At 44.7% G+C, this 27,253-nt stretch overlaps 2 protein-coding genes across 2 annotated transcripts in view; one reads left to right on the plus strand and one right to left on the minus strand.

Annotated features, from left to right (window-relative positions):
* The first annotated feature begins 11 nt into the window (after positions 1-11).
* On the plus strand, positions 12-18,579 carry ATXN1 (ataxin 1). The gene is made up of 2 exons (XM_053600879.1): positions 12-1,853; positions 16,783-18,579. The coding sequence occupies exons 1-2, from the start codon at positions 12-14 to the stop codon at positions 17,311-17,313; spliced, it is 2,373 nt and encodes a 790-aa protein (XP_053456854.1). The 3' UTR covers positions 17,314-18,579.
* A 1,071-nt stretch (positions 18,580-19,650) lies between these two features.
* The window catches only part of GMPR (guanosine monophosphate reductase), a 51,510-nt gene continuing 43,907 nt past the window's right edge, over positions 19,651-27,253 (minus strand). The window contains exon 9 of the mRNA XM_053600880.1: positions 19,651-27,090. Coding sequence (XP_053456855.1) covers positions 26,910-27,090 — 181 coding nt within the window. The 3' untranslated portion in view covers positions 19,651-26,909. The remainder of the gene's footprint in view (positions 27,091-27,253) is intronic.

Genomic DNA, 27,253 nt, shown 5'->3' on the forward strand with positions numbered 1-27,253 from the left:
GACGGCGAAAAATGAAATCCAACCAAGAGCGGAGCAACGAATGCCTGCCTCCCAAGAAGCGCGAGATCCCCGCCACCAGCCGGTCCTCGGAGGAGAAGGCCCCTGCCCTGCCCAGTGACAACCACCGGGCCGAGGGCGCCGCATGGCTCCCCGGAAACCCTGGTGGCCGCGGCCATGGGGGAGGGAGGCACGGGCCGGCGGGGACCGCGGCGGAGCTTGGTTTACAACAGGGAATAGGTTTACACAAAGCATTGTCCACGGGGCTGGACTACTCCCCGCCCAGCGCTCCCAGGTCTGTCCCCGCAGCCACCACGCTGCCCACAGCGTACCCTCCCCCGCAGTCAGGGACTCCAGTGTCCCCCGTGCAGTACACGCACCTGCCGCACACCTTCCAGTTCATTGGGTCCTCCCAGTACAGCGGGCCCTACGCCGGCTTCATCCCGTCACAGCTGATCTCCCCGACGGCCAACCCCGTCACCAGTTCGGTGGCCTCCGCCGTGGGGGCCACCACTCCATCCCAGCGCTCCCAGCTGGAGGCCTATTCCACTCTGCTGGCCAACATGGGCGGCCTGAGCCAGGCACCGGGACACAAGATTGAGCAGCCACCGCAGCACCTCGGCAGGACCCCGGGGCTCATCACCCCGGGGTCCCCACCACCCGCCCAGCAGAACCAGTACGTCCACATTTCCAGTTCTCCGCAGAGCACCGGGCGCACCGCCTCTCCCCCGGCCATCCCCGTCCACCTCCACCCCCACCAGACGATGATCCCACACACGCTCACCCTGGGGCCCTCCTCCCAGGTCGTCGTGCAATACACCGACTCCGGCAGCCACTTCGTCTCTCGGGAGTCCACCAAGAAGGCCGAGAGCAGCCGGCTACAGCAGGCCGTCCAGGCCAAGGAGCTCCTCAACGGCGAGGTGGAGAAAAGCCGGCGGTACGGGGCTCCGTCCTCGGCCGACCTGGGCCTGGGCAAGGCAGGCAGCAAGTCGGTCGCTCACCCGTACGAGTCCAGGCACGTGGTGGTGCACCCGAGCCCCGCGGACTACAGCAGCCGCGATCCGGCGGGGGTGCGGGCCTCGGTGATGGTCCTGCCCAACAGCAGCGCGCCCGCCACAGACCTGGAGGTGCCGCAGGCCGCCCACCGGGAGGCCTCCCCCTCCACCCTCAACGACAAAAGCAGCCTGCACCTGGGCAAGCCCGGCCACCGGTCCTATGCGCTGTCGCCCCACACAGTCATCCAGACCACGCACAGCGCCTCCGAGCCACTCCCGGTGGGACTGCCGGCCACGGCCTTCTACGCGGGGACCCAGCCCTCTGTCATTGGCTACCTGAGCGGCCAGCAGCAAGCCATCACCTACGCCGGCAGCCTGCCCCAGCACCTGGTGATCCCCGGCACGCAGCCCCTGCTCATTCCGGTGGGCAGCGCTGACGTGGAAGCGTCGGGGGCAGCCCCTGCCATCGTCACGTCGTCCCCTCAGTTCGCTGCAGTGCCTCACACCTTCGTCACCACCGCCCTTCCCAAGAGCGAGAACTTCAGCCCCGAGGCCCTGGGTACCCAGGCCGCCTACCCGGCCATGGTGCAGGCCCAGATCCACCTGCCCGTGGTGCAGTCGGTGGCGTCTCCTGCGACGCCTGCCCCTACACTGCCCCCGTACTTCATGAAAGGCTCCATCATCCAGCTGGCCAATGGGGAGCTGAAGAAGGTGGAAGACTTAAAGACGGAAGACTTCATCCAGAGCGCAGAGATAAGCAGCGACCTGAAGATCGACTCCAGCACTGTGGAGAGAATGGAGGACGGCCACAGCCCAGGCGTGGCCGTGATACAGTTCGCAGTGGGGGAGCACCGAGCACAGGTAACGTTGGCCTGGGTCGCAGGTAGGGGACACTTCACCGGAGTGCTGGTGGGATAGACTACTTCCCTGAGGCAGGAGGCAAAGTTCTCGTTTTTACCTAGACCTTAGATTCAACCTGTTGGGATTCTGTTCTCTAAGAACATGGCATCTGTCTATAATGAATTAACTCTGTGCATCCAGAGTGGGGCGAGTTATCTACTCCCCTTGGGATAGCTGTGAAAATCACAACTCTTGTTATTTATGTGTTTGTGTGGTCAGGATGAGGAACCCCAATTCTGCTTCAGGCTCTTATAGCAGTCATTCTGAGCTTTTTCTTCCCAGGAAAAGATGGAGGATACTGGCAGGGTTGGGAGATTAGATGCTGAAACCATCACATCCCATTCCAACATCTGTGTTTTAAAATACAGGTCTCATTAGCCAGGCGTGGTGTTGTGAGCTTGTAGTCCCAGCTGCCTAGGAGGCTGAGGAGGGTGGATCACTTAAGTCCAGAAGTTCTAGACTGACTGTAGCCACTATGGTGCTGAGGTGTCCACAGTAAGTTTGGCATCAATATGATGGCCTTCTGGAAGTGGGCACCACCAGGTTGCCTAAGGAGGGGTGACTAGGTGGGAAATTAAGGAGGTAAAAACTCTTGTACCGATCAGTACTGCTCCTGTAAATAGCCACTGTACTCCAGCCTGGGCAACATAGTGAGACCCATCCCTAAAGTATCTATCTCTATATGTCTTATTATTTAGGCATAGCAAGGCCAGCAGATCGGGAGACAGCTCTGCTTGGGAAGGAATGGAAGGGTAAGAAGGTTTAGGGTTGGCTTGTAGGAATAATTTTGGTGTACTGTGGAGCAGTGTCCCTAGTTGTCTGGTAGCTGGCCTGCAGTGATTAGGGCAGGCAGATAGTGGCCGTAAGAGTGACAGACCAATATAGAAGGCAATTAGGGCATGGGCTCTGGATTGGTGGGCTTGCATAGGAGAGGCAGTTTCCAGGTGGAGTGGTTTGCTATCTCTAAGAATGAGCCAATATTAGGAGGGGCAGTCCCTCCAGGAGCAGCAAAGCATCAGAAAATCCAGAAAATAAAAGGCATAGTTAATACAATCTGAAAAGTCAGGCCTGCCCCGGGTGACCTGCTGGACTTGTGGTTAAGTAAAGTCAGCTGAGTTATGTTAAAACTAGATATATGAGTGAACTCTCTCAGTTACCCCTGGCTCCTCCATCCTTTTTGAGGCTCTTAGATCACTTGCACACATTTATCCCACAGCAATCACTGTCCAAATTGCTGGTCAAACAGGTTTGTCCCCAGCTGAGAACTTCCCTGCCTCAAACCCTCGGTCTCTGGAAATATTTCCATGAAGGACTTAAAAACTCTCAAATGGGAGGCTTCAGGTTTGTGTTGAAAACAGTCATGGAATAGCTGCTATTGGGGACATTGAAAGAAAATAAAACAAGCAAAGAAAGATAAACTAGTCACTGTTTTGGATTGTTTTGAGCATTTTTTAAGAGACCAGTGAAGAGGGGACAAAACCAGTGTTCTAAAGTGTTTCCCAGAGTTGCTTGAAAGTGACTACATGTGGGGTCCTGCACAAGCTAGGGGTCTGCATTGCAGAGAGTGCTTAGCCCTGAATACAGGCAGTCCTCGGGTTATGAACATGATAGGTTCTGTAGGTTTGTTCTCAAGTGGAATTTGTATATAAGTTTGAACAGGTAATACACTGTTCCTGTGCAAGTTGTACCTAAGTGGGATGTTTGTAACTTGGGGACTGTCTATACTTGGTTTATCGTGATATATTACTGTAGTTTTTTTTTTTTTTTTTGGCAGTTTTTGGCTGGGGTGGGTTTGAATCCACCACCTCCGGCATATGGGGCCGGCGCCCTACTCCTTTGAGCCATAGGTGCTGCCCAGTCACTGTAGTTTTATAGTGTCTGGTAAGGCCCAAGAAAGATTTCTCAACAGTTCTAATTTTTTTTTAAAAAGAGCAAAAATAAGAATTTTTTTAAATGACATCGTTATTTACAGCTACTACCCATCTCTGGTTACTGTTCACTTCCTGTGTGAAACAGGGTTGAGTACTAGTAGAGAGAAAGTTAATCACCTTGAGCAAAGCCAACTCTCCACTTTTCCCAAATGAACCATGGAAATAAACAGGAGCGAAGGGTAATTGTGTTTGCAAGATAATTTGAATCATTAAAACATTACTGTGAATAGAGGCAGGTAGGGGAAGAGGTTTTGTTTTGAAATGCTACTGGTGCCTGACCACCATCGCTGCCAGGTTCTGAGAGCTCCACGGCCCTCTTAGTTCTTGGAGAGGAAGACCCTGGATGTGTTTACCTCTGCTTAGAACTTTGCAAAGCGAACGCTTAGGTTATACAGAGTTTGGCTTCCTTGTGCAGCCAGAGGTCTTTCTCTCTTTCCCATAGGCAGAACACAGAGTCTGTCTGCTGACAGCCAAGGTGTAAATGAGCAGGTAGAAGGTTTGTCCTGACCTGTTGGCAGTTCTGTTGGGACAGCCTGCCCGGGAGGGCTACTGCAAAGACAGGCGAGAGGGCTGAGGTCTGCTGAAGGGGTGGCTGGGGATTCATGTCATGATAACATAAGCTCAAGGCCCCAACGTAGCCAATGATTTGTCACTTTACTGAGGAGCCTATCAGAAATTGGCTGACATCATCACAGCTAAAATACTCCACCAGCTGTGTTTGCCACAAGTGACAGGTTCAGAGTCGGTAGAGAGAAAGAGAGGGAAAGTGAGAGGGAGGGATAGGGGAAGAGAGAGAACTCACATCTGGACTTAAATAATGTTCCGAGGGCCACATCCTTCTCTTCCTTGTCAGGGCCTGTCCCAGCAGTGTTCCCCTCTGGCCTGAAGAATCATCCAGTTCTTCTCAATTGGTTAGGTGCTGCTAACACTTGCATCCACAGAGAAATTTAGAAATGTGCACATTGTTGAACCGAATTAGCGAAATCACAAATTTGGTTGGGGAAGTTTTGGAAGAAGGGATGGTTTTCTACAAGACAGATGGCTCTGTGATCCTAGGCATAAATCCTTCCTGAATAGAGAGTCACAGCAAGCATGACCACAAACCTCCCAACGTCATTCCCTGTGGTGTGGCTGCAGTGTAGCAGGGAGAGTGCCAGGGGCCGGGCTTCTGTGGCGGGACAGAAGCTTAACTTCTCCCAGCTGCAGTTTTTCCCATCTCTAAAACAAGCAGATGATTCTTTATACAGCATAATCTCTTGAGCCTCCTCAGTGTTTTAATCATGCACTTTTCTACCTTCCAAAACAGCCCTTGTAGAATTTATTGGCATCCGCTAACCAAAAACCAGGGGTGGGGATTAGGAGAACCTTCACTGACTCATGCTAATCTGCCCTTGGACCTCATAGGAGACTAAGGTCATTCTGTGTAAAACGGAAGGGTTTTTATCTTGATGATTATTTTTATGGAGCTGAAGTTCTAAGTGTTAGAGTGGAAGGATGCCTCCAGTGTTGTCCCAGCTGATGCTCCAGAAGAGGCAAGGTGGGAGGAAAATGCATTCCTGCATTCCTTGCTGCCCCCGTAGCTTTTCTCTGCCAAGGCAAAGCATCCTGCATTCCCAGCCCACCCCCACCCCAGGTGCTGTGGAATTTCAGGGGAGGAAAGGGGAATCTCGGTGGTGTCCTTTATCTCTGTGTAAGCCCCTCCGTCCTCTGCAGCCGAGGACAGTAGCACATTCAGCCCCATGAGGGGAAGTTGCTCCTTTGCCGTGCCTTGATTCTGGTTGAAAGCCACAAAGGACAACAGAATCACCTCCCTTGGGCCTCACTCTCAAAGGTGAGGCCGTAAGTCTATGGTAAGTCCCAGATGGTACCCTTGGGCAGTAACATCCACACCGGAGCCAGTACAATGCCAGAGAAGTGGAGTGGGGGGCATCACACTGGGGCCTCGTGTGGGAAGTAGGAAAGCGTGGGACCTGGAGCCCGAAAGACCTAAGTCTGTGCTCCTGACACAGTAGAATATGCTCACTGCAAAAGTTCCTCTTCTTTCTAGGCATTCAAAGGCTATCTCTCCTTCCATAAACTCTTAGGAGTATGAGGATTTTTGTTTATTCTTCAGAAGCAAACCACTCTATTCTCAGGGCCAAAGTCATCTAACTTGTAGCAGGGAAGGGAAAATGAAAAGTGTACAAGGTTTCTAAACGGCCGGTCGCTATGTCAAGTGAGCATGCACATGCCATCTGCTTTTCCGAGAATGAGCTGGACTTGAGGGCTGGTGGTCCAGCCCTTCAGATGAGTCAGAGGACTGATGGAGAAACAGGGACTTGAGTGGCCCTCTTCTACAGAAAGGGTGTTAGCAACATGCCGGCTGAGAGAGCCCCTGCCTGCCGAGATGGCCCTGCCTGGGGGGCTTTGCTGTGTTCTCCCTTGTAAGCAGCCTGCCCACCCCCCTCTGTCACCCTCCCTAGGCTCAGCTTTTCTGAAGAGTAAGCGGTATTTGCTTGGTAGCTGTGTAGTAAAATTTATTTGTGAAGTGCTCTGGGCCAATACTTCCCTTTGACTGCTTCTTCCCTAAATGCCAATCCCCGTATGGTATTAGGGCTGTCTGTTGCTTCCCAGGTCCTTCCGGGTGACTGTTTTCCTGACTTACTTGGTAGCTGCTTAATATTCAGTGCCATTTTCTTCTCCCGACTGTCCTGGTGTGAGTGTGGGCGTGTGTGCGTGTGTGTGCTTGTAGGGTGTGTAGTAACGCCGTGCTTACTGTCAGCCTACTGATGGCTTTTCTTTCATTCCACTATGTATTAATGTGACTGCTGTGGACTGTGAGTCATCAGTGGCAGCATTAGCATTGAATGGATTAGCTGATGCCTAAAAATAGTCAAGGCCCTCGTGCGAGCAGCACATGAGCCTGGAAAGTCAGTCCCTCAGCAGCCAAGGCAGACCTGCTTGCCAGCATCCAACATGCCCAGTCTCGTGGAAATGAATCCTAATGTAGCAAAGAAAAGATAGCCGGCAACTGCCCTGTGTGCAAAGCCCACGTAATAAACTTCCTATCCATTCTAGTGTTGGAAAGGTTCCAACAGAGAATTATATCTAACCACATTTTTTTGTTTCTGAGTCCCCTCCAAAGACGCGAGAGAAATGCTCTCTTTTAACCTTGTGTGATAGAAGTGCCTCCAGCTAAGTGATCTGGTATGCATTATTAAAGCAGCTCTCAGACCATAGTTATAGCTTTTTTTAAAGAAAGAAAAATTCTAATAGACTTATTGTTTAAAGCAGTTTTAGGTTTACAAAGACTTGAGCAGAAAGTAGAGACAGTTTCCACACATATAGTTTCCCCCTTATTAAAATCTTGGAGTAGCTTAATCCATTTGTTACGATGGATGAGCCACATTGATACATTATTATTAACTGAAGTCCATAGTTTACCTTAGGGTTCACTCTTCATGTGTATGTTCTGTGGGTTTTGGTGAATGCATGATGTTGTGTTTCAACATTACAGTGTCATGAAGAATAGTTCTGTCACCCTAAGAATCCTTCACGCTGCCTCTGTTCATCTTTCTACCCTTACCTCTAACCCCTGGAAAGCCCCGATCTTTTCACGGTCTCCACAGTTTTGCCTTTCCCAGAACGTCATGTAGTTGGAATCCTATAGTATGTAGTCTTTTCAGGCTGGCTTCTTTCACTCAGTCATATACATTTCAGGTTCCTTAGTGTCTTCTGTGGCTTTGCTGGCTCCTTTCCTTTTAGCACAATATTATACTGTTGTCCATCAGGCACAAATTGTAAGACCCCAGAAGAGGAGGGCAAGGGCTAGAATCTGTGCCTATGGGCTATGATGTCAGGTGCTGTGGTCACCTTTGGAGCAGTATCCTTCCTGGCCAGCCCTGAGCCTCCGAGTGGGACCTTTCCACGGGGAAGTTGTGTGAGCTGTACCACCAGATGTGAGACCCAATTTTTAATTTGGGATTTGGTTTGGAGGTGTCACAAGGCTAGAGCGTGGGTTTACTGGGCAATTTTGAAATGCTTCCACCAGAGAGTGTCTCAGGGTTAGCATTAAATGTTTTAAATAGAACACTCACAGATATTCTTACCCTCAGCTGAAGAGTTTTGACTGTTTTATTAATGGTTTTTAAACTATCAAAGTAAATGGGTCTCTTCTGTCTCACCTTAATCCCTCTCACCAGGTTTTCTGATTTTCTTCGTGTTAAGAATGTAGTCAGGCAAACTAGCCTTCCGGGAAGGCAGACTGGCTTTTCTCTACAGGTAAAACAGGATCACGAGTTTCACTTACAGACAGAGTTAGGAATTCCCAATTTAATAATTTCCACCAAAAGCTAGCTTCTGAAACCAGCTTCTGAGGGATTTCATTGCTCCCAGCTACAGGCAGAATTTGTATGTTTGGGATAGTGTCGCACAAAAATGTTTTGTAAAACAGATGCCCTTCGCATTTGTGAAAACAGGGATTCGGTGGAGGAAAAGGGAGACATATTTAAACAACAGACGTTTTGTTTTCTTTCTATCTTGTTTTTGATGATATGTACATATGTGTGTATATAGACATAGCACCAATCTAAGATTGAAATATACAATCAAACAGCATAAATATGCGACATGCATGTGTGCTTATAGCATTTAGATACAGAAGTTATTGACTAAGTAATAGAAGAAATGTTATTAAGCTTTTACACAGAGGAGCTAAAAATGATCATAAAAGCCAGTCATTAGCCATGCTAGGAAGGTGACATTGAATGTATAATTAGCAGCCCAGATGTGAGGCTGTGTTGCCTCCCTGTCTTGGTTCTTCCTTCCAAAATGGAAGTTGAAGGTGATGGTTTTGGAGGAGTTGGTTTGCATACCCAGTGGAATGCAGATGATGTGCTAGCAGCAGCAGGAGGTGGGTAGGGAAGGATGATGGAGGAGGGGGGTGAACTGTCCCTGCACACAAGAGGCACTGGCTCCAAGGTACCTAGAGAGGAAAGACAGAGGGTACTTCAGCTGACTAAAGGACAAAAGCCATCTATGCTCACCTTTCAACCTACAGACTGCTTAAGGTGTTTGGAAAAGGATGTATTTACGGGATGAAAAAAACAGGCTCTATTGAGCTGCCAGCAGTTATGTAACATGTTTTGGTTGTATGTGGTAGTGTTCTCATGAATTTATTTTCATCACAGGCGATCCTGGAAAATGGTTGGAACCCCAGTACGATCATAAAATAAATTACTGATTATTAGCACAACTGAAGGAGCAAGAATGGAAAGAAAATAATTCAAAGCATGATTCGATGAGATCATGACAAACTCAGCATCTGACAGGACAAGGCAGCTACAGCTCAGACCAGAAAGCTGCCTGTCACCGCTGAGCCAGGCCCTGGGGCCGACCATAGCTTAATTTATTTTTTTTTCTTTTTTTTTTATTAAATCATAGCTGTGTACATTGATATGATCATGGGGCATCATTCACATAGCTTAATTTAGTCCTGGCTGGTTACACAAACAAGAACAGGCAGCCTCTCCATTGTCTAAACAGTGTCCTCTGTTGGCCAGTTCTGCCATTGCAACATTTTTTCCATAGGAAAAGCACATAGAGGAAGCGGTGCCTGTGGCTCAGTGGGTAGAGCGCCGGCCCCATGTATTGAAGGTGGCGGGTTTGAACCCGCCCGGGCCAAAATGCAACAAAAAATAGCCGGGCGTTGTGGCAGGCACCTGTAGTCACACCTACTCGGGAGGCTGAGGCAAGAGAATCTCCTAGGCCCAGGAGCTGGAGGTTGCTGTGAGCCATGATGCTACAGCACTCTACCAAGGGCAATAAAGTAAAACTCTGTCTCTAAAAAAAAAAAAAAAAAGAAAAGAAAACGCAAATACAACTATAGGCAATCCCCAAGATACAAACATCCAACTTACATGCAATTCACAAACAGAGGCTATTACAGGTAATAAGTGATGTGCCTGTTGCAACTTAAACTCAAATTCAATTTAAGAACAAACTTACAGAACCTGTCTCTTCATAATCTGGGGACTGCCTGTATTTATTCTTTCCTATTTTTACTGAGCACCTTTTAGATGTCTGGAAGTACTCTAGACTCTGGGGATAGAACAATGAGTTTGGGGGGAAGAGATGAAACTGATGGGCAAGCATGCAAGCAAGTAAAAAAAAAAAAATCAAAAGATTAAAAAATGTAGGGAGATGGGTATGGTCAGTGGCTTATGCCTATAATCCTAACATTCTGGGAAGCCAAAGCAGGAGGACAGCTTGAGCTCAGAAGTTCAAGACTAGACCATCAAGAATGAGAACCCCATCCCTAAGAAAAAATAAAAGTATCAGCTGGGTGTGATGGTGTGCACCTGTAATCCTAGCTACTTGGGAGGCTGAGGCAGTGAGATCACTTGAGCTTGCAGTGAGCTATGATGACATCACTGCACTCCACCTTGGGCAAGAGAATGAGACTGTCTCAAAAAAAAAGTGCTAAAGGAGAAAAATAAAGCAGCATAAATAAGATGATAAAGAGACTAGAAGATTGTGAATTTAAATAGAGCTATGTGGGAAGCTATATCTAAGAAGGAAAATGGGGCAAAAAAGATACCAAGTGGAGGGAACAGCAGGTGCACAAACCAGAGGGCACAAGTATCTTTGGAATTGAAGGAACAGCAAAGAGACTAGTTTTCCTACAGCATAGTGACAGGGGTGAGTACAGACCACAGTGGGCTTGTTGATAGGGACTAACTCAGCAAGTGAGGTGTTGGCTTGGCCAGAACAAAGATGGTAGAATTAGTGGGAAATGGTCTCCTCCTGGGTATATGTGGATGAGAAACTGGTAAGAATTGCTTATGATTTGCATATGTGTAGTATGAGAGAAAGAATGAAGGAAGGTGTGATTCCTAAGCCTTTGGCCTGAACAACTGTCAGAATGGGGATACCACTTATGGAGATGGGGAGGAACATGGGCCGTGCCCCTGGGCAGGACGACTTCAGGAGGTCTGCTTCGCTCACTTTACACTTGACTTGTCAATTAGACATCCCAGTGGACATCATTAGCTAATATAATAGTCGGTATCCGGATGCACCCTATGAAGTTGCTTGCTTTACATGTATGTGGTGTCTCCACATGGAAGGCAGGAGACTAGGCCTGAAACAACAGGTTGTCTACGAGGGTCTGTAACCCTCAGTAGGTGCTTATTGACCCAAGATTTTAACTTTCACCAAAGAAAGGGAAAAACCTGCTTATTAACCCTCAGTGTAAGCTTATTGAACTTTATTAAATAAACTACAAAGCACAGAGTATGTCATAAGGAACACTCACTGAATAATATTTTGAGCTCTCAGAACCACAGGGAACACACACACACACAAGGAATTCGCAGACTCGTTTTCCCAGTTTAAGGTGACAGCATGCCTCAGAATCACACCTTCTCTGTTTCAAATCCAAAGCAGTCTGTATTGGCACTGACAGCATGTTTTGAGGTAGATAATGTGCCTTTCCAATGGAATTGCAAGCAGACAGACCTGACTAGATAGTCTCACTGAAAAAAAAAAAAAAACTCCCTCAGTGAGATTTCTTCATTAACTGTTCATGATCAGTTAACCTTTAAGAATCTGTATGTCCTTATGACAAACCTAATTATAAAATAAAAATAGATTTGTTATGAATACTTTGGTGTACTAATTTGAGATATGTGCAACAAGATTTTAACTTTCACCAAAGAAAGGGAAAAACCATATTTTAATTCACGAACATTCAGACCCCAGGGGTGGGAGGTGCATTATCTATTTCAAGCTAGATAATTAGTGAGAAGAAAAATAGCCCTACCCTGAGCTAGCCAATCCAGTGCCTACAGCAATTAGATTATCTGAATAATCTTTTACTCCTAACTCAGCTTGCATAGATCCAGCCCAGGATGTCTGGCTTCCCAGGATGGCACAGCTCCTTTGAGGGGAGGCAGAGCCAGAATTTAGGCAGAGGGGACCAAAGAGCTGAGACTAGGAAGTGATGGAGAAGAATCTCCCAAGTCTATCTAGTTTAAAATAAATCCATTACCATCGGCTTTCTTGAGTGCAGATCTCAAATATTCTCTCTCCATCACTTTTCTTTCATGAATTTTTAGTTAGACTGTTCTAGCTATGGACCATACCACAGCACTTAGTTCTAAGGCCTGCCTTTGGAGTTTTCCGCTGAGGGAATAATGAAAGACTTTATTTAATGTTCAAATACTGTCTTGAATAGTAAATATATGTATCTGCATTATAGCTCTTAAAGTAATCAATTACATTACCTGTTACAAAGGGCTTGAAAATATTTGTTTTGGAGGAGGGGCACAAAGTCTCACTCGAAAATATTTGTTTTGGAGGAGGGGCACAAAGTCTCACTCGAGCCCAGGCTCGAGTGCATAGCCTCATCCTAACTCACAGCAACTTCAGATTCCTGGTCTCAAGCAATCGTCCTTCCTCAGCCTTCCAAGTAACTGTGACTACATTTGCTTGCCACCATACCTAGCTAATTTTTCTATTTTCAGTAGACATGGGGTCTCACCAGCTCAGGTTGATCTCAAACTCCTAAACCCAAGAGATCCTCTGGCCCCAGACTCCCACAGTGCTAGGATTATAGGCATGAGCCATCACACCAGCCAAGACATTTTTCCTTAATGAGTTGTAAACACGTGGTAAGGTGAAAATCTCCAGACAGATTTATCTATGAGTACAGATGTTATTTCTGAAAAATAAAATATTAGCTGCCCTGAGAAATGTATATCATATGGCTGTCACACCAAGGACCTCTTCATTAGTAAGTATCAGGCTGCCTGCCAGCAAGGGGGCAGGGAATTACCCAAGAACATGCAGAGCCCCAAAAGAGGCTGATGTGTTTGGAAATAGGAGTTCTGGGATGAGAAATGTCACATGACCACTGGTGTTAGGAACCAGCGAACTGGTAGTCTGGTAGAGATTCCTGTGATATATTTACACAAGAGAACTTTGTTTTTGTAACTTGGAAATGCAGCTAAACGATCCTATTTGACGTAAGATTTGTTAATGGCTGTAAGAGGTTTGGGAGAGGACCTGTGGAGCCAGTTCTAGGTTGGTTGGTCCCCCCTGTTTACAGTACAGTGGGCATCCCCATCTGATGTAAGTACTGTTGTAAATATTTATATGCAAGTAGATATGTGTGTTTAATGGAAACGCAGTTCTGAAACTGAACCTCAACCTTATCACACACTTACATGGGGTGACTAGAATTGTATGAGAAGACGTAAACAGATAGGATATCCCAGTTTTCAGTACCATGAAACAAATCTGTGAGCTCATGTCATTGGCTCTTACTTACTTCAAGTGATATTCCCCACTGTTGGGGATAGTGGAAATGTTAAAAGTTTTCGTTTTTCGGTGATGTTGTAATGTCTTTGTTCACGGGGTGGAGATCAGGTAGCTTAAGAAAAAGAAAATGGGGGGGTACAATGGCTCACATCTGTAATCCTAGCACTCTGGGAGGCCAAGGCAGGAGGATTTGTTGCTCAGGAGTTAGAGACAAACCTGAGCAAGAGCAGCGAAACCCCATCTCTGCAAAAAATAGAAAAATCAGCCAGGCATTGTGGCGGGTGCCTGTAGTCCCAGGTACTTGGGCGGCTGAGACAGGAAGATCCCTTGAAGCCAGGGATTTGAGTTTGCTGTGACCTAGGCTGATGCCATAGCACTCTAGCTTTGGTGACAGAGTAAGACTTTGTCTCAAAAAAAAAAGAAAGAAAGAAAACACGTTGGGGACTTACTGAGATTAAATCCCACCAACTAACAGCTATGAAATTAGGCAAGTGATTTAGTCTCTCTGTGACTATTAATAAAATTGAAATATCAATACTTGTCTCACTTGTATATTGTAAGCATTACACAAAATACTTTGAGTAAAATGTGTACCTGAATGTTTGACAAAGAGTAAGAAAAGTTTTAGCTCTCTTCACATTATTAAAATAGCCCAGAACAATGCAGCTCCCCAGACAACATGCACATGAGTTGGGGCTTATACATGAACAGTAGAAATAGGCTTCCATAGAATTCAATCGAGTTGTCCCTTCTAAAAACACGTTTTCTAAGGATGCCGTGAAGTCTGTCATTCTAGAATGTGTCAAAACTAGATCAGTCGGAGTTACCAAAGAGGATAATTGACTTTTAAGAGTGTTTTGTATTTGAATTATTTATTTGCCTCTGTGTATATGCATGTGTATAAAATTCAACAGAACATTTTAAATATTATTGTATGTAGCCGTTACTCATTTTAACCTACCCACACATCTACCGTTTTCCTTGCTCTTCACACCCTTCATCCACAAACTATCTGGATTCATTTTTTCTACCTAAAGAATACTCTTTAGTATTTTGCATCATGCAGATCTGACAGAAGTCTCTTAATTACCATTTCAGCATGTCTTTATTTTGCCTTCATACTTGAAGAATCTTTTTGCTGCATAGAAAATTTTTGATTGGAAATACTATCTCTTTAGCACGTGAATGATATTCCATTTTCTTCTGGCTTCTATTATTTTTGATGAGACATAAACTGTACGTTTAATTGTTGCTTCTTTGGAGGTAATGTATGTATTTTGTTCTGGAGGTTTTAAAGATACTTTCTCCTGCCTTTGGCTTACAGCATGCCTTCAACTTGTAGCAATTTAACTATGACCTACTAAAACGAGGAATTTTTTTTTATTTTTCCTACTTGGGTTAGGTCTTCTTGAATCCATAGCTTGTATCTCTCATTAGTTAGGGGAAATTCTTAGCCATTACCTCCTCAAGTATTACTTCTGCCCCCTTATCTCTCTCCTTCTTCTTCCAAATTGTGTATCTGGTGGATCTCAATGTATCTTGTCTCTTAACCTCTTAACCTCTCTTCAGTATTATCCATCTTTTTGTGGCTGTTTTCATAGTACATAGTTTTTTCTAGAGCTCTGATTAGAAAATCCTGTTCACTAACTCTCTCTTAAACCGTGTCTATTTAGTTGGAAAACCCATTGCATTCTTGATTTCGCTGGGTGTGTTTTTTGAATTCTTTACCTTTTCTGGATCATTTAAAAAGTAAATTCTAGTTCTCTATCAGAATCCTCAAGCTTGTCTTCCATCTTCTTAAATATTGTAAGCACAGTCAGTTCAAGTCTATACTGACAACTGTGTATCAGAAGCCCCTCTGTGTGTATTTTTATTGTCTCTTGGAGGTTTTATTCATGTTACCTGGTCTCCTCATGCCCCTCTCCACTTTTAAGTTCAATGCTAGCCTTTTATTTGCAGAATTGTTTGTGGAAATAATTTAAGACCTTCATCCAACTTTAGGGCCTAAGATGATTCAAAATGATCTTCTGTCCTAGAAAGCCCTGTCTGCTTCTGGTTCACCATTACCAATGCTTTGCAGTCACAGCCCAAATAAGTGGAGTTCACCAGAGATTCCCCTGCCTTGGTGTACCCTGAACTCCATTCCCTTAAGGCTATCAAAAACACACTTGATTTCACAACTGCTCCACTTTGGAACATACTGATGCCCTAGGAAGACAATAGGCTTCAAATACCAGGTTCAGATCCTTTCCTGATCCAACCTAGTAATTTTTACTATCTTATTTTCTGTCCAGTATCATAAGAAAAATAATTGTTAACATTTTTTCCATGGTTTTTTATTTTATTTGCTTTTATTTTTGTGTTCAGAGTGTTTAGTTATCCTCAGCAGGAGGGTTGGTTTAAATTGCCTAGTCTCCTAAATCTAGAAGGGCCTTGAAAATTAACTTTTTAAACTACTTCATTATTCTCTTTTTTTATATATAAAGTTGGAGAAATGCAATTTCCATGGGAATTAAACTATAAAAACCTCCAGAGCATTTCAGCCTAACTTTATGGCAGTAGTAAGCCTTTAGCTGGACTGCTTGCAGAGCCCTGCACACACCATCTCCTCGCCTTTATCCACATGTCCCGACTTCAGAAATGTCTTTTCCACTCTACCCCTTTTATTGTTTAAATCTCAGTGCAGCGTATCCTCATCCAGGAAGACTTCTTTATTTATCTTCTTCTCCAAAGTGTTCTCCAGTAACTTAGTAGGGTACGGAACTCCATAACCCACCTGCCACGAGTGATTGGCAATTCTTGTCTATGGGCCTTTTTTGGTTTACTTGATTGTGAATTCCTCTGGGACCAGGACTGTCTTTTTAGTTGATTTATTTATCCTAAATACATGATGCATAGTGGATGGAGAAAATGGCTGCTATTGAGAGTGTACTGGGCTTCACCTGCTTTTATTCTTTGCAGGGACTAATTTGAAAACCTGGGGCTACACTGGGCACTGGAGCGCTCAGTGTCTGTTTTACCTTTCTGCAGTAGCATCCTGCCCCTGAGCCTCTTCAAATCCTGCCCATGATCCTTCAGGCTCCCAGGACACATTCATTCATCCAATAAATAAACTCACACCATATGCCACGTACCCTTTTAGAGACTTAGAATACAGTGATTAAACACATTAAAGCCTGCCTCATGGAGCTTATATCCAGTCTCTCTCTGGTCCATATTTTGTCCTGTCATCCATAGTAACAGCACTTGTCCAGGGAGCTGGTAAAATGCAAAACCACAGTGAGCTTCTAAGTCACCTTGCAGAACCTAACTTGGTGCCCAACGCTAAGTAGGTGTTTTGTTTTTGCTGGGGGTTGACGGCCTTGTTTGAATAGAGACAGTAGAGCTAATACTCAGAATATTTTGAATACTGAATGGACTTGTACACTGGAAAGTTCCTTCCCTGGCTTCTGCCCAGCATCTATATATGGTAAGTATAGAAACGACCGAAAGTGAAGAGCTTTGTTTCTCCTGTTTGCTGGGGGAGGAGGAGTTTCTAAACCAAGTCCTTTTTTACCGGTCCTGTTCGACCTGTGTGTGTGTTTAAAATAAAACAAGAATAAAATGTTTTCCTTTGTTTCCTTCCTTCTGCCTCTCTCTGTCTCTCACTGTCTCCACAGGTCAGCGTTGAAGTTTTGGTAGAGTATCCTTTTTTTGTGTTTGGACAGGGCTGGTCGTCGTGCTGTCCAGAGAGAACCAGCCAGCTCTTTGATTTGCCGTGTTCCAAACTCTCAGTTGGGGACGTCTGCATCTCGCTAACCCTCAAGAACCTGAAGAACGGCTCTGTTAAAAAGGGCCCGCCCGCGGATCCTGCCAGCGTCCTGCTGAAGCACTCAAAGACCGACGGCCTGGCGGGCAGTAGACACAGGTACACCGAGCAGGAAAACGGAATCAATCAGGGAAGTGCCCAGATGCTCTCTGAGAACGGTGAACTGAAGTTTCCAGAAAAGATAGGATTGCCTGCAGCGCCCTTCCTCACCAAAATAGAACCCAGCAAGCCCACGGCCACGAGGAAGAGGAGGTGGTCAGCGCCGGAGACCCGCAAACTGGAGAAGTCGGAAGACGAGCCGCCTTTGACTCTTCCTAAGCCTTCTCTAATTCCTCAGGAGGTTAAGATTTGCATTGAAGGCCGGTCTAACGTAGGCAAGTAGAGGCAGCGTGGGGGAAAGGAATCGTGGCTCTCCCTTACCCTTTGTATCCAGATTACTGTACTGTAGGCTAAATAACACAGTATTTACATGTTATCCTTATTTTAGGTTTCTGTTCTAACCTTGTCATTAGAGTTACAGCAGGTGTGTCACAGGAGACTGGTGCATATGCTTTTTCAGTGAGGGGCAGGTGGAGGGCCAGAGCAGGGACAGTCCAGCCTCCAGGCATCCCAGGAGGAAAGAAGGCATGTGGCTTCCTAGCCTCTGTCTTCCCTAGCAGCACAGAAGCATGCAGTGAGCACTGACCTGCCGCCAGCATCAAGAGAAAGTTGGGTGGGGAGGGACCTGCAGGGGTGCGTGCGGCAGCGAGTGCGAGTCTCCTGTCTCTCTGCCTCCCTCTCTTGCTGTCAGCATGGGATGAGGTCCAGTGTCCTCCTGGGGTTCCCACTTTAGGGCATTGTAGAGAGGTATCAGACGGTGGATGGAAAGCTAACCGTTTAAAAGAGCATTTTTTTCTCTCCAACCTATTTTACAATAAAAGCAACTTTTAATCGTATAGATATATATTTCCCCCTATGGGGCCTGACTGCACTGATATATTTTTTTTTAAAAAAGAGCAACTGCCACACGTGGGATTTCATTTCTGCTTTACGAATGCAGGGGTGTCACCAGGGTGTCATGGTAGACAGGGAAGCCACCACTCACATCACTCCACGTGGGGGGGTGGAGGTTAGGGGGGAGAATGAACGCCCACGCCGGTCTCTGTGCAGTGTTAGGAAAACCAATCAGGTTCTTTCATTGACTTCGCTCCCAAGAGGTAGATGCAAACTGCCCTTCCGTGAGAGCCATGGAAGCTCTTCGAGTTGAGTTTGCAAAATCTTTTTGTCTTTTAACTCTAGTACTGTTTATAGTTCATGACTATGGACAACTCGGGTGCCACTTTTTTCAGAATCCAGTGTGACACAAGGAATTAGATTTTGAAGATGAGCATATATTACTATCTCTAAGCACTTAAAATGCTGTTCACACTTTATTACCAAGCATCTTGGTCTATCATTCAACAAGTACTGTAACTCACTTTAAACTCTTTGGGAAGAAAAAACAACAACAAAAACTAAGTTGCTTTCTTTTTTTTTTTTTCAACACTGTAACTACATTTCAGCTCTGCAGAGTTGCTCACGAGCAAGGTATTGAAAGTTTCAATGTGGTTTAAAGAGATGAATGTGAATTATGAACTAGTATGTGACAATAAATGACCACCAAGTACTACCTGACGGGAGGCACTTTTCACTTTGATGTCTGAGAAAGCGTTAAAGGCATATGCAGAGTTGGCAGAGAAACTGAGAGAAAAGGGATGGAGAAATTTTTGTCCAGTGTTTTTCTTTTTAAGATGAACTTTTAAAGAACCTTGCGATTTGCACATCTTGAGTTTATAATTTGTGTGATATTCCTGCAGTTTTTATCCAATAACATTGTGGGAAAGGTTTGGGGGACTGAACGAGCATAAATAAATGTAGCAAAATTACTTTCTAACCTGCCTACACTCTAGGCCATTTTATAAGGTTATGTTCCTTTCAAAATTCATTTGGGTCTTTTTACCACATCTTTCACAAAAAGCCAGGTCTTAGCAGGACAACTCTGAGAATTTTCTTCAGATTCATTGAGAGAGTTTTCCATGAAGACATTTTATATGTGAGCAAGTTTTTTTAAAAACGATTATTTTATCGTTGTTGTTACTAATGTTACTTTCAGAATGACTTTTTTTTTCTTTTCGAAATCAAGATTTAATGTTTGGTACAAACCCAGAAAGGGTATTTCATAGTTTAAAACCTTTCATTCCCAGAGATCTGAAATATCATTTGTGGGTTTTGAGTGCATCTTAAAGTGCTTTAAAATAAAGTTTTATAAGTAGGGAGAAATTTTTAAATATTCTTACTTGGATGGCTGCAACTAACCTGAACAAATATGTATCTAATTGTTCTTTTACCATGGAAAATAGTACCTCTTCCATTTCACAAATTTCACACACACAAAAAAAAATCTGGTATCAATTCACATTTTGGCTATCTAGTATTACTTTGCATCTAGCTCTCTCCAAGGCTAAAGATTTATAAACCGTTTTCTGGGGTGTACCAAAAAATGTATGAACTGGTTTAGGATAGCTAGAATTGTTCCTTGACTTCCCTTGGATTTCATTACCCGCTCAGCGTGCTTGCAGAGAGCTGGGTGGGCTCAGTCCTGCGGTCATACTGCTTATTTAGTGCTATATTTTTTAAACATTTCTGTTCAGAGAACTTGCTTAATCTTCCATATATATTCTGCTCAGGGCACTTGCAATTAGGTTTTGTTTTTCTTTTTGTGTTTTAACCTTTGATGGTAAGAGGAATACGGGGCTGCCACATAGACTTTGTTTTCATTAGTACCACTATTTACAACTCATGTGGACTCAAAACATACACACACAAAACACACACCCTACCTTGTTGGCTTACTTCGAGTATTGAACTGACTGGATCCATTGAACCAAAACTAAAATGAGAAAACACACATGGTTTGGAGCAATAGGAACATCATCATCATTTTTGTGGTTCTATTTCAGGTATAGGAATTATAAAATAATTGGTTCTTTCTAAACATGTGTCCCATTTCATTCTCTTGCTCTTTTAGCATGTGCAATACTTTCTGTGCCAATAGAGTCTGACCGGTGTGCTATATAGTTAAAGCTCAATCCCTTTTGGCTTTTTCCTTGTTCGGTTGATGTTCCCTGTTCTGGCCAGAGCAGGGCTGGCGGGAAGGATCCAAGATGGGGAGAGCCTCCCGCCTTTCCCCTGCTGCAGATGCTGAGTGCTGGGGCGGGGAGCCTTCAGGAGTGTCTGTCACCATCTTGCAGAAAGAGCCAGCCGAGGAGACCTAGGGGAAGAGGCGCAGTGCCCCTGTCACCACCCGGAATAGTGGATGTGGAGTATGGAGAGGAAGGAGGCAGATTCATTTCTAAGATGCACTCTGGAGCAATGTAGCCTGGTGTCAACCCATTTTCCACGGTCCTTTCTGCAAGTATAGGGCCCTCCTCAGGGTCCGTGTCCTTGAGACGTTGAGCTCTGCTGCCGTGCGTGGGCAGGAAGTGTAGCCTGTGTGTGTGTGCGTTCTGAGCGTGCTGCCCAGGGGCTGTGAAGGGGACCACCTGCCAACCACGGTCAACCACTCTCGTGGCAGCTTCCTCTTCAAATAGGAAGACCGCACAGGGCAGGAGCCTCCTCTTGTTTGCAGACGCTGGCAAGCCTTTGTCACCACTTCTGCACAGCAGACAAAACAATGACAGGGGTAGAAGTCCTTCGGTGCCGTGCAGCATACAAGGATCAGCCACGTGCCTCTGTACTGTGTCCACTTGGCAATATTTACCGACAGCCGTCTTTTGTTCTTCTTTCTTTCCTGTTTTCCATTTTTAAACTAATAACAGCAGGCCTTTTGCGTTTACAATGGAACACAATCACCAAGAAATTAGTCAGGGCGAAAGAAAAAAAAATAATATTATTAATAAGAAACCAACAAGCAAGAACCTCTCTTTATAGGGATTTCTAAATATATAAAATGACTGTTCCTTAGAATGTTTTAACTTAAGAATTATTTCAGTTTGTCTGGGCCACATTGGGGCAGGGGGTGGGGGAGGGAGGGATTCAGAGACGGATGCCACTTACCTCAAATCTTTTGAAGTGGAAATCCAAATTGCATTTTCATTTGGACTTTTGGGATAATTTTCTATGTCAGTCAAGTTTTTGTTTTCCCTAACTCACCCAGTTGGGTTTGGGATGATTTGATTTTCTTGTTTGTCGTCGATCCCATTTCTAACTCTGAATCGTGACCCTAAATGTTTTCTGTTAGGTGAGTGTGTCGGGTTTCTCCCCCCACAGGAAGTGGCAGCATCCCTCCTTTTCCCCTTTAAGGAACTCTGCGGAACCTTTCACACCTCTTACTCAGGGACGGGGCCGGTGTGTGTGTGGTACACTGACGTGTCCAGAAGCAGCACTTTGACTGCTCTGGAGTAGGGTTGTACAATATTAAGGAATGTTTGGATTTCCTGCATCTTGTGGATTACTCCTTAGATACTGCATAGATTGCAATATAATGCTGCATGTTCAAGACGAACAGTAGCTCCTAGTAATCATAAAATCCACTCTTTGCACATAGTTTGATCTTTACTGAAATATGTTGCCAAAATTTATTTTTATTGTTGTAGCTTTGGATTTTCTTTGTTTTGTTTTGTTTAAGGAAACAATTGACAATAACCCTATAATATCTGTGACTACTAAGGAAACCTATTTCTTTCGTGCAGAGAAAAGTCTCAAAATGCTTTTGAAGACACTAATGCCATGCTATTTCAGATGTGGGTGAGGAAGCAGAGCTCTTGGGACCGAAGGCCAGGCTTTTGAGCTGTGTTGGTTGTCATGGCTACCGTCTCATGAACTGCAGGCAGCTCAACAAACTGGTCTGTTCTCTTCTGAACCCCTTTGCACTTCAATTTCCAGTCACCCCCGATAATACCAGGTGAAAACAGGGCCAACAGACTCCACGGCCCAATCCCGTTTCTTCGGTGGTGATAATGAAAGGAAAGCGAATCACGCTTTTTTGTTTTTTTTTTTTTAAGTGGAGTGGAGGCCTTTGCTTCCACACTTGTGTTTTAAACCCAGAATTTCTGAAATAGAGAATTTAAGAACACATCAAGTAATAAATATACAGAGAATATACTTTTTTATAAAGCACATGCATATGCTATTGTGTTGGGTTGGTTTCCTCTCTTTTCCACGGACAGTGTTGTGTTTCTGTTGATAGGGAAACTCCAAACAACTTGCACACCTCTACTCCGGAGCTGAGATTTCTTTTACATAGATGACCTCGCTTCAAATATGTTACCTTACTGATAGGATCTTTTCTTGTAGCACTATACCTTGTGGGAATTTTTTTTTTTTTTAATGTACACCTAATTTGAGAAGCTGAAGAGAAAACATTTTGAAGCACTCACTTTGAGGAGTACAGGTAATGTTTTAAAAAATTGCACAGAAGAAAAATGAATGTCGAAATGATTCATTCAGTGTTTGAAAGATATGGATCTGTTGAAACAATGAGTTTCATACTTTGTTTGTAAAAACAAAAAAACAAAAAAAAGCAGATAAGGGTTGAAAGTTACATGTTTTTTTGTATATAGAAATTTGTCATGTCTAAATGATCAGATTTATATGGTTATGGCCTAGAAGATTTACTACATAAAAGGCTCTTAAACTATACCTATGCTTATGTTGTTTTCGTTACACAAAGCCCTTGTCTGAGGGAGGGGAACTCTGTATTCTGCTATTTGAGAATACTGTTCATTCCTATGCTGAAAGTACTTCTCTGAACTCCTTGTTTAGACTAAACTCTTAAGCCATTGCAGCTTCTTTTATTTCAGAGATGATGTTTGACATTTTCAGCACTTCCTGTTCCTCTAAACCCAAAGAATATAATCCTGAACATGAAGTGTTTGTAACAAGGAATCCTAGCTACCAATAAAACAGGAATCATTATGGGGACAAAAAAAAAATTGTTTAACCGCCTTTCACCTCATTTAAATGGGGGAGGGGTTTTCCATGTAAATGCCTCATTTTATTTTAGTTTTGATTTTTCCTTAAGGAGGCCAAAATAAATGTGTAGTAATGTCTCCGAATAGTATTCTTGTCCAAAAATCTTGCTGGACAGAGGAAACTGGACAGCTATGGGGGATATTAAGCATCCCCACCTTCAATTCTTAAATTCAGAATCTCATCCCCTCTCTTCTCGTTAAAAGCAATTGTTCTGGTAGCGAACATTCACCTGTATAATGGCGGTAGGGAACAGTGGCTTCAGTTTTTCATGTCCCCAATGACTTGCATAGAAATGGTTCGACTGTATTAAAATTTTAAGTGCATTTGGCCAATAGGTAGTATCTATACAATAACAGTCTCTGAGAATTTCCATACCTTTTCTTATCTGAAAGGATTCAAGTCTTCCACTGCAGATAAATTGGAGACTTCACCCACTCACCCACGTTTTCTTTTTCTTTAGTTTGTTTGCCGTCTGGATGGCCAGTGAGCTTGTCTCTTTTGACCGTGGCCAATCTGAAGGCCTTCATTGGAAGCGTTGTTTACAGTAATCCTTACCAAGATAACATACTGTCCTCCAGAGAACCAAGTCTGAGGTGACACTAGCTTAGAGCTGTGGTTGATAAAGAGCAGTTAACTGAGAAGCTCGGTGCATAGGTTTGCTCCGGTTCTTACATGGACCACCCCTACTCTTTTAAGTCAGTGGTTCTCAACCTTCCTAATGCCGCAGCCCTTTAATACAGTTCCTGTGGGTCGTGACCTACAGGTTGAGAACCGCTGCTCTAAGTTATTATCTGGTACAGGAGTGGGATAAATTCTTTAGTCGGTGAATCTTAAACTTGACACCTGTGCATCCAGTTCTGTGAATACTGCCCTTTTCGGCCGGGTTTCTTCCTCCCCAGCCTGCACTGCTCAACTGTAAACCCAAATTAGTGTCAACTGAAAGGAGGTTTTAATATAGTCCTGTCAGTATTTGTGGTGCCCTTCGGAGTAGACAGAACTCTAATTTCTAGCCAGTGGGGTCCTGGCCCCAGAGTCATCTCTTGAGATTCATACCACGGGAGGTTTTACTCTTGGATCATTACCCACCAAACTTCTGATTTGTATGCCTCCCACAGGAAAACAGACACCAGAACTTGGGTTGTGGGCGCTACCAGACTGACATGGCCAGTACAGAGAACTAGGGAAGGAAGGATGTTTTGCACCTTATTGAAAAGAAAATTTTAAGTGCATACATAGTTAAGAGCTTTTATGGTGACAGGAGAACTTTTTTCCATATGCGTGCATACTCTCTGTAATTCCAGTGTAAAATATTGTACTTGCACTAGCTTTTTTAAAACAAATATTAAAAAAATGGAAGAATTCATATTCTATTTTCTAATCGTGGTGTGTCTATTTGTAGGATACACTCGAGTCTGTTTATTGAATTTTATGGTCCCTTTCTTTGATGGTGCTTGCAGGTTTTCTAGGTAGAAATTATTTCATTATTATAATAAAACAATGTTTGATTCAAAATTTGAACAAAATTGTTTTAAATAAATTGTCTGTATACCAGTACAAGTTTATTGTTTCAGTATACTCGTACTAATAAAATAACAGTGCCAATTGCAAACATTGTGTCTTTGCCTTTTGTCAAGGCTGAGAAAGTCGTCCTAATTCCTTTCTTAATTTAACCCCTTCTATGAACTCAGCGCTCCCTGGGAAGGTCCATGGTAAGGGAAGTGACATGACGTGTTGCCTCCCCAGCCTGATTCTTTTTTTTTGCAGCAGGGTGTAGTGTGTGCTTGGGATGACGTAAGGTAAAAGGCATGTGTCCACATCTGATATCTTGTTCGGTTCACATTCACATTTACTATCAGAACACTGTGGTTCCTACAAGAGGTATTTATTTACAGACATTTGGCAGCTTCATGGGCTCATGTGGCATAACCATTATATATCCTCTACAGTTTGGCTGTAAACTGGTTAGTGGTCTGAAGATAGAAAATTTGTTTAGGTTTCCCATAGCTCCTGCTTGCTAGAAATTCAGTGAGCAGGGATTGCCCCTGTGTTTGTCCTCAGCAGTACTGCACGGTATGTTTTTACCGGGCCCACCTTGGAAAGATGTGGCTTCACAGTTGTCCCAGAAAGTAACTGCTCAGCAACTTGTGACTTTCAGGGGGATCACCTCCACGCCCACCTCAAGGTCACACAGAGAAGGGAGACAATGCGGGTTAAATTCAGTTTTCACTTATCTCATGAGGAATGGGGACTCTTTCCTACTGTGGTCTTTGTTAGGTGTCTGAGGGGCATCCAACTAGGACTCGTCCTCTCACGAGACTTAATTGTTGAGGTGCTGACACACACATTAGATGTGACGATTAGGTAAGAAGTGCTGCCCCAGGTTCTCCTCCAGAGTAGTTTGGGCAATTGTGCCCGTGCTGTGAGCAAGTCTGGGGAAACAGCCTGAATCTGCCTTCCCTTTCTGTTTTTATGAGATGCTAATGGTTCTGTCTAGTGGCCATGGTACTCACCTCACACAGAGCAGCTCAAGGCAGATGGCATCAAGTCCCCTGGCTCTTCCTCCCCTCCCACCCTGGTACAGGAAGCCCAGTGGGTCAGCAGCAAGGCTGTTTGTTCCATGTTGGGGTCCCATAGGATAGCTGGTCTGAGGGACACTACAAAGTGAGGTCCCCAGGCCCATTCCTATTGGAGGCAGAGGTGAATTTGCTAAGGCAAAAGAGTAACAGAGCCTTAAAATTTCTTACCTAAATATTGGACTGTAAGAGACCAGTGTTTGGTTATGGAGACAGAGTTAGTCTGCCAAAGCTTTAAACAACAGGGACAAAGCAGCATGTGCCTCCGTAGCAGGCACAGTCTTAGGGCACTATGGTGGACAGATGGGTGTCACCTCCCTGGATCATTTGGCACAGAACAGTTCTGACTCTTTAAGCCAGCGCCTTTTAGGATCCTACTGGTCAAAGGTTTTGCTGTCTTTCAGTGGTTCTCCACCTACTAATTTCTTGATAGATAACCTTTCAGTAAAACGTCTTGTGGAATTTCAAAATTATTTATAACTTCTTAAAGAGAGGCCATCCTGGGCAGCACCTGTGGCTCAAAGAAGTAGGGCACTAGCCCCATATGCCAGAGGTGGCAGGTTCAAACCCAGCCCCAGCCAAAAACTGCAAAAAAAAGAAAAAAAAGAGGCCATCCTGACATGTTAGGACTGAAAAGGGAGGAAAAGACAGGGTTAGCTTTCCCCCAGCAGTAGCAAACTGGTGGTGAGAGGTGACTTATTCCCAAAAAGCACATGTAATAAAGGAGTCAGTGAAAACACACCCCATGACCTTGTGAGCATAAACTGGGAAGACAGTTCATGTTCATTTGTCCAGTCAATTGCTTGTGTTGTTTTCCAGTACCTAAAGCTGGAGGGGGGCTGCCAGTCACTCCAACCCTGGCTTTTCTCCTCCACCTCCCAAACCTCCCCTCCCCTCCTACAGTGACTTGTCTGCTAACAGCCAAAGTGGCTTGCCACTGGCCTGTCCAAGAAAGCAAAAAATGTCCTTAAGTACCACCTTTCTAGTCCAAGTCTGGATGTGCATTGACCTCCAAATAACCTAGAGCCCAAAACGCCCACTGGGGAAAACAACTTGGGTCCTGCAAATGCAAACTCCAGCACTCGATCAAGTCTTAAGATAATGGCATTATATTAAAGTGAAACCATTTTCTTTTAAAAAAGAAAGGGAGGGAGAAAGAGGTGCAAATACTGGTTTTAACAATGAGGTTATGAGTTCTGGGTAGCTGGGCTCTGACCGCTGGCCCCATCTTCTGGGCCCCAAGAAGGCACGAGGGAGAGCCCCAAAGCCTCCAGGCGCAGAAGGGAGAAAGGATGTATGTTCCACCATTCAGGAGCAGCCAGAAGCCGATGTGGGGGGGTGGGCGGGAGATGGGAAGAGCAGGTGTGTGGGGAGCTTCCGCTTAAGCAGACATCACTCCATCTTAACCGTGGGGTTAGCTGAACAGCGTGTTGTGCTGTTGGGTCACCCGGATGAACGTTGCCCTCCTGCTGAGCTCTTTGAGTTTGGCAGCTCCCACATAGGTGCAGGTAGACCTAAGTCCTCCCAGAATATCCAGAATGGTGTTTTCTACATCTCCTCTGTAAGGTACTTCCACCGTCTTACCTTCAGAGGCTCTGGAAGAAAAAGTAAGTTTTCTTTTTATCTAGTTTTTTTTTTTCCTTAAGAACCCAGCTAGAATCCTCCCAGCTATAGCACTTTTCACAGCCCCTGAGGCACTCACACAGCAAGACACCCCCATCCCTACATCGCTTCTGTCAAGTGCCAGCTTCTCAGATC

Source organism: Nycticebus coucang, chromosome 9 (genome assembly GCF_027406575.1).
Source record: "Nycticebus coucang isolate mNycCou1 chromosome 9, mNycCou1.pri, whole genome shotgun sequence".
Lineage (NCBI taxonomy): Eukaryota > Metazoa > Chordata > Mammalia > Primates > Lorisidae > Nycticebus > Nycticebus coucang.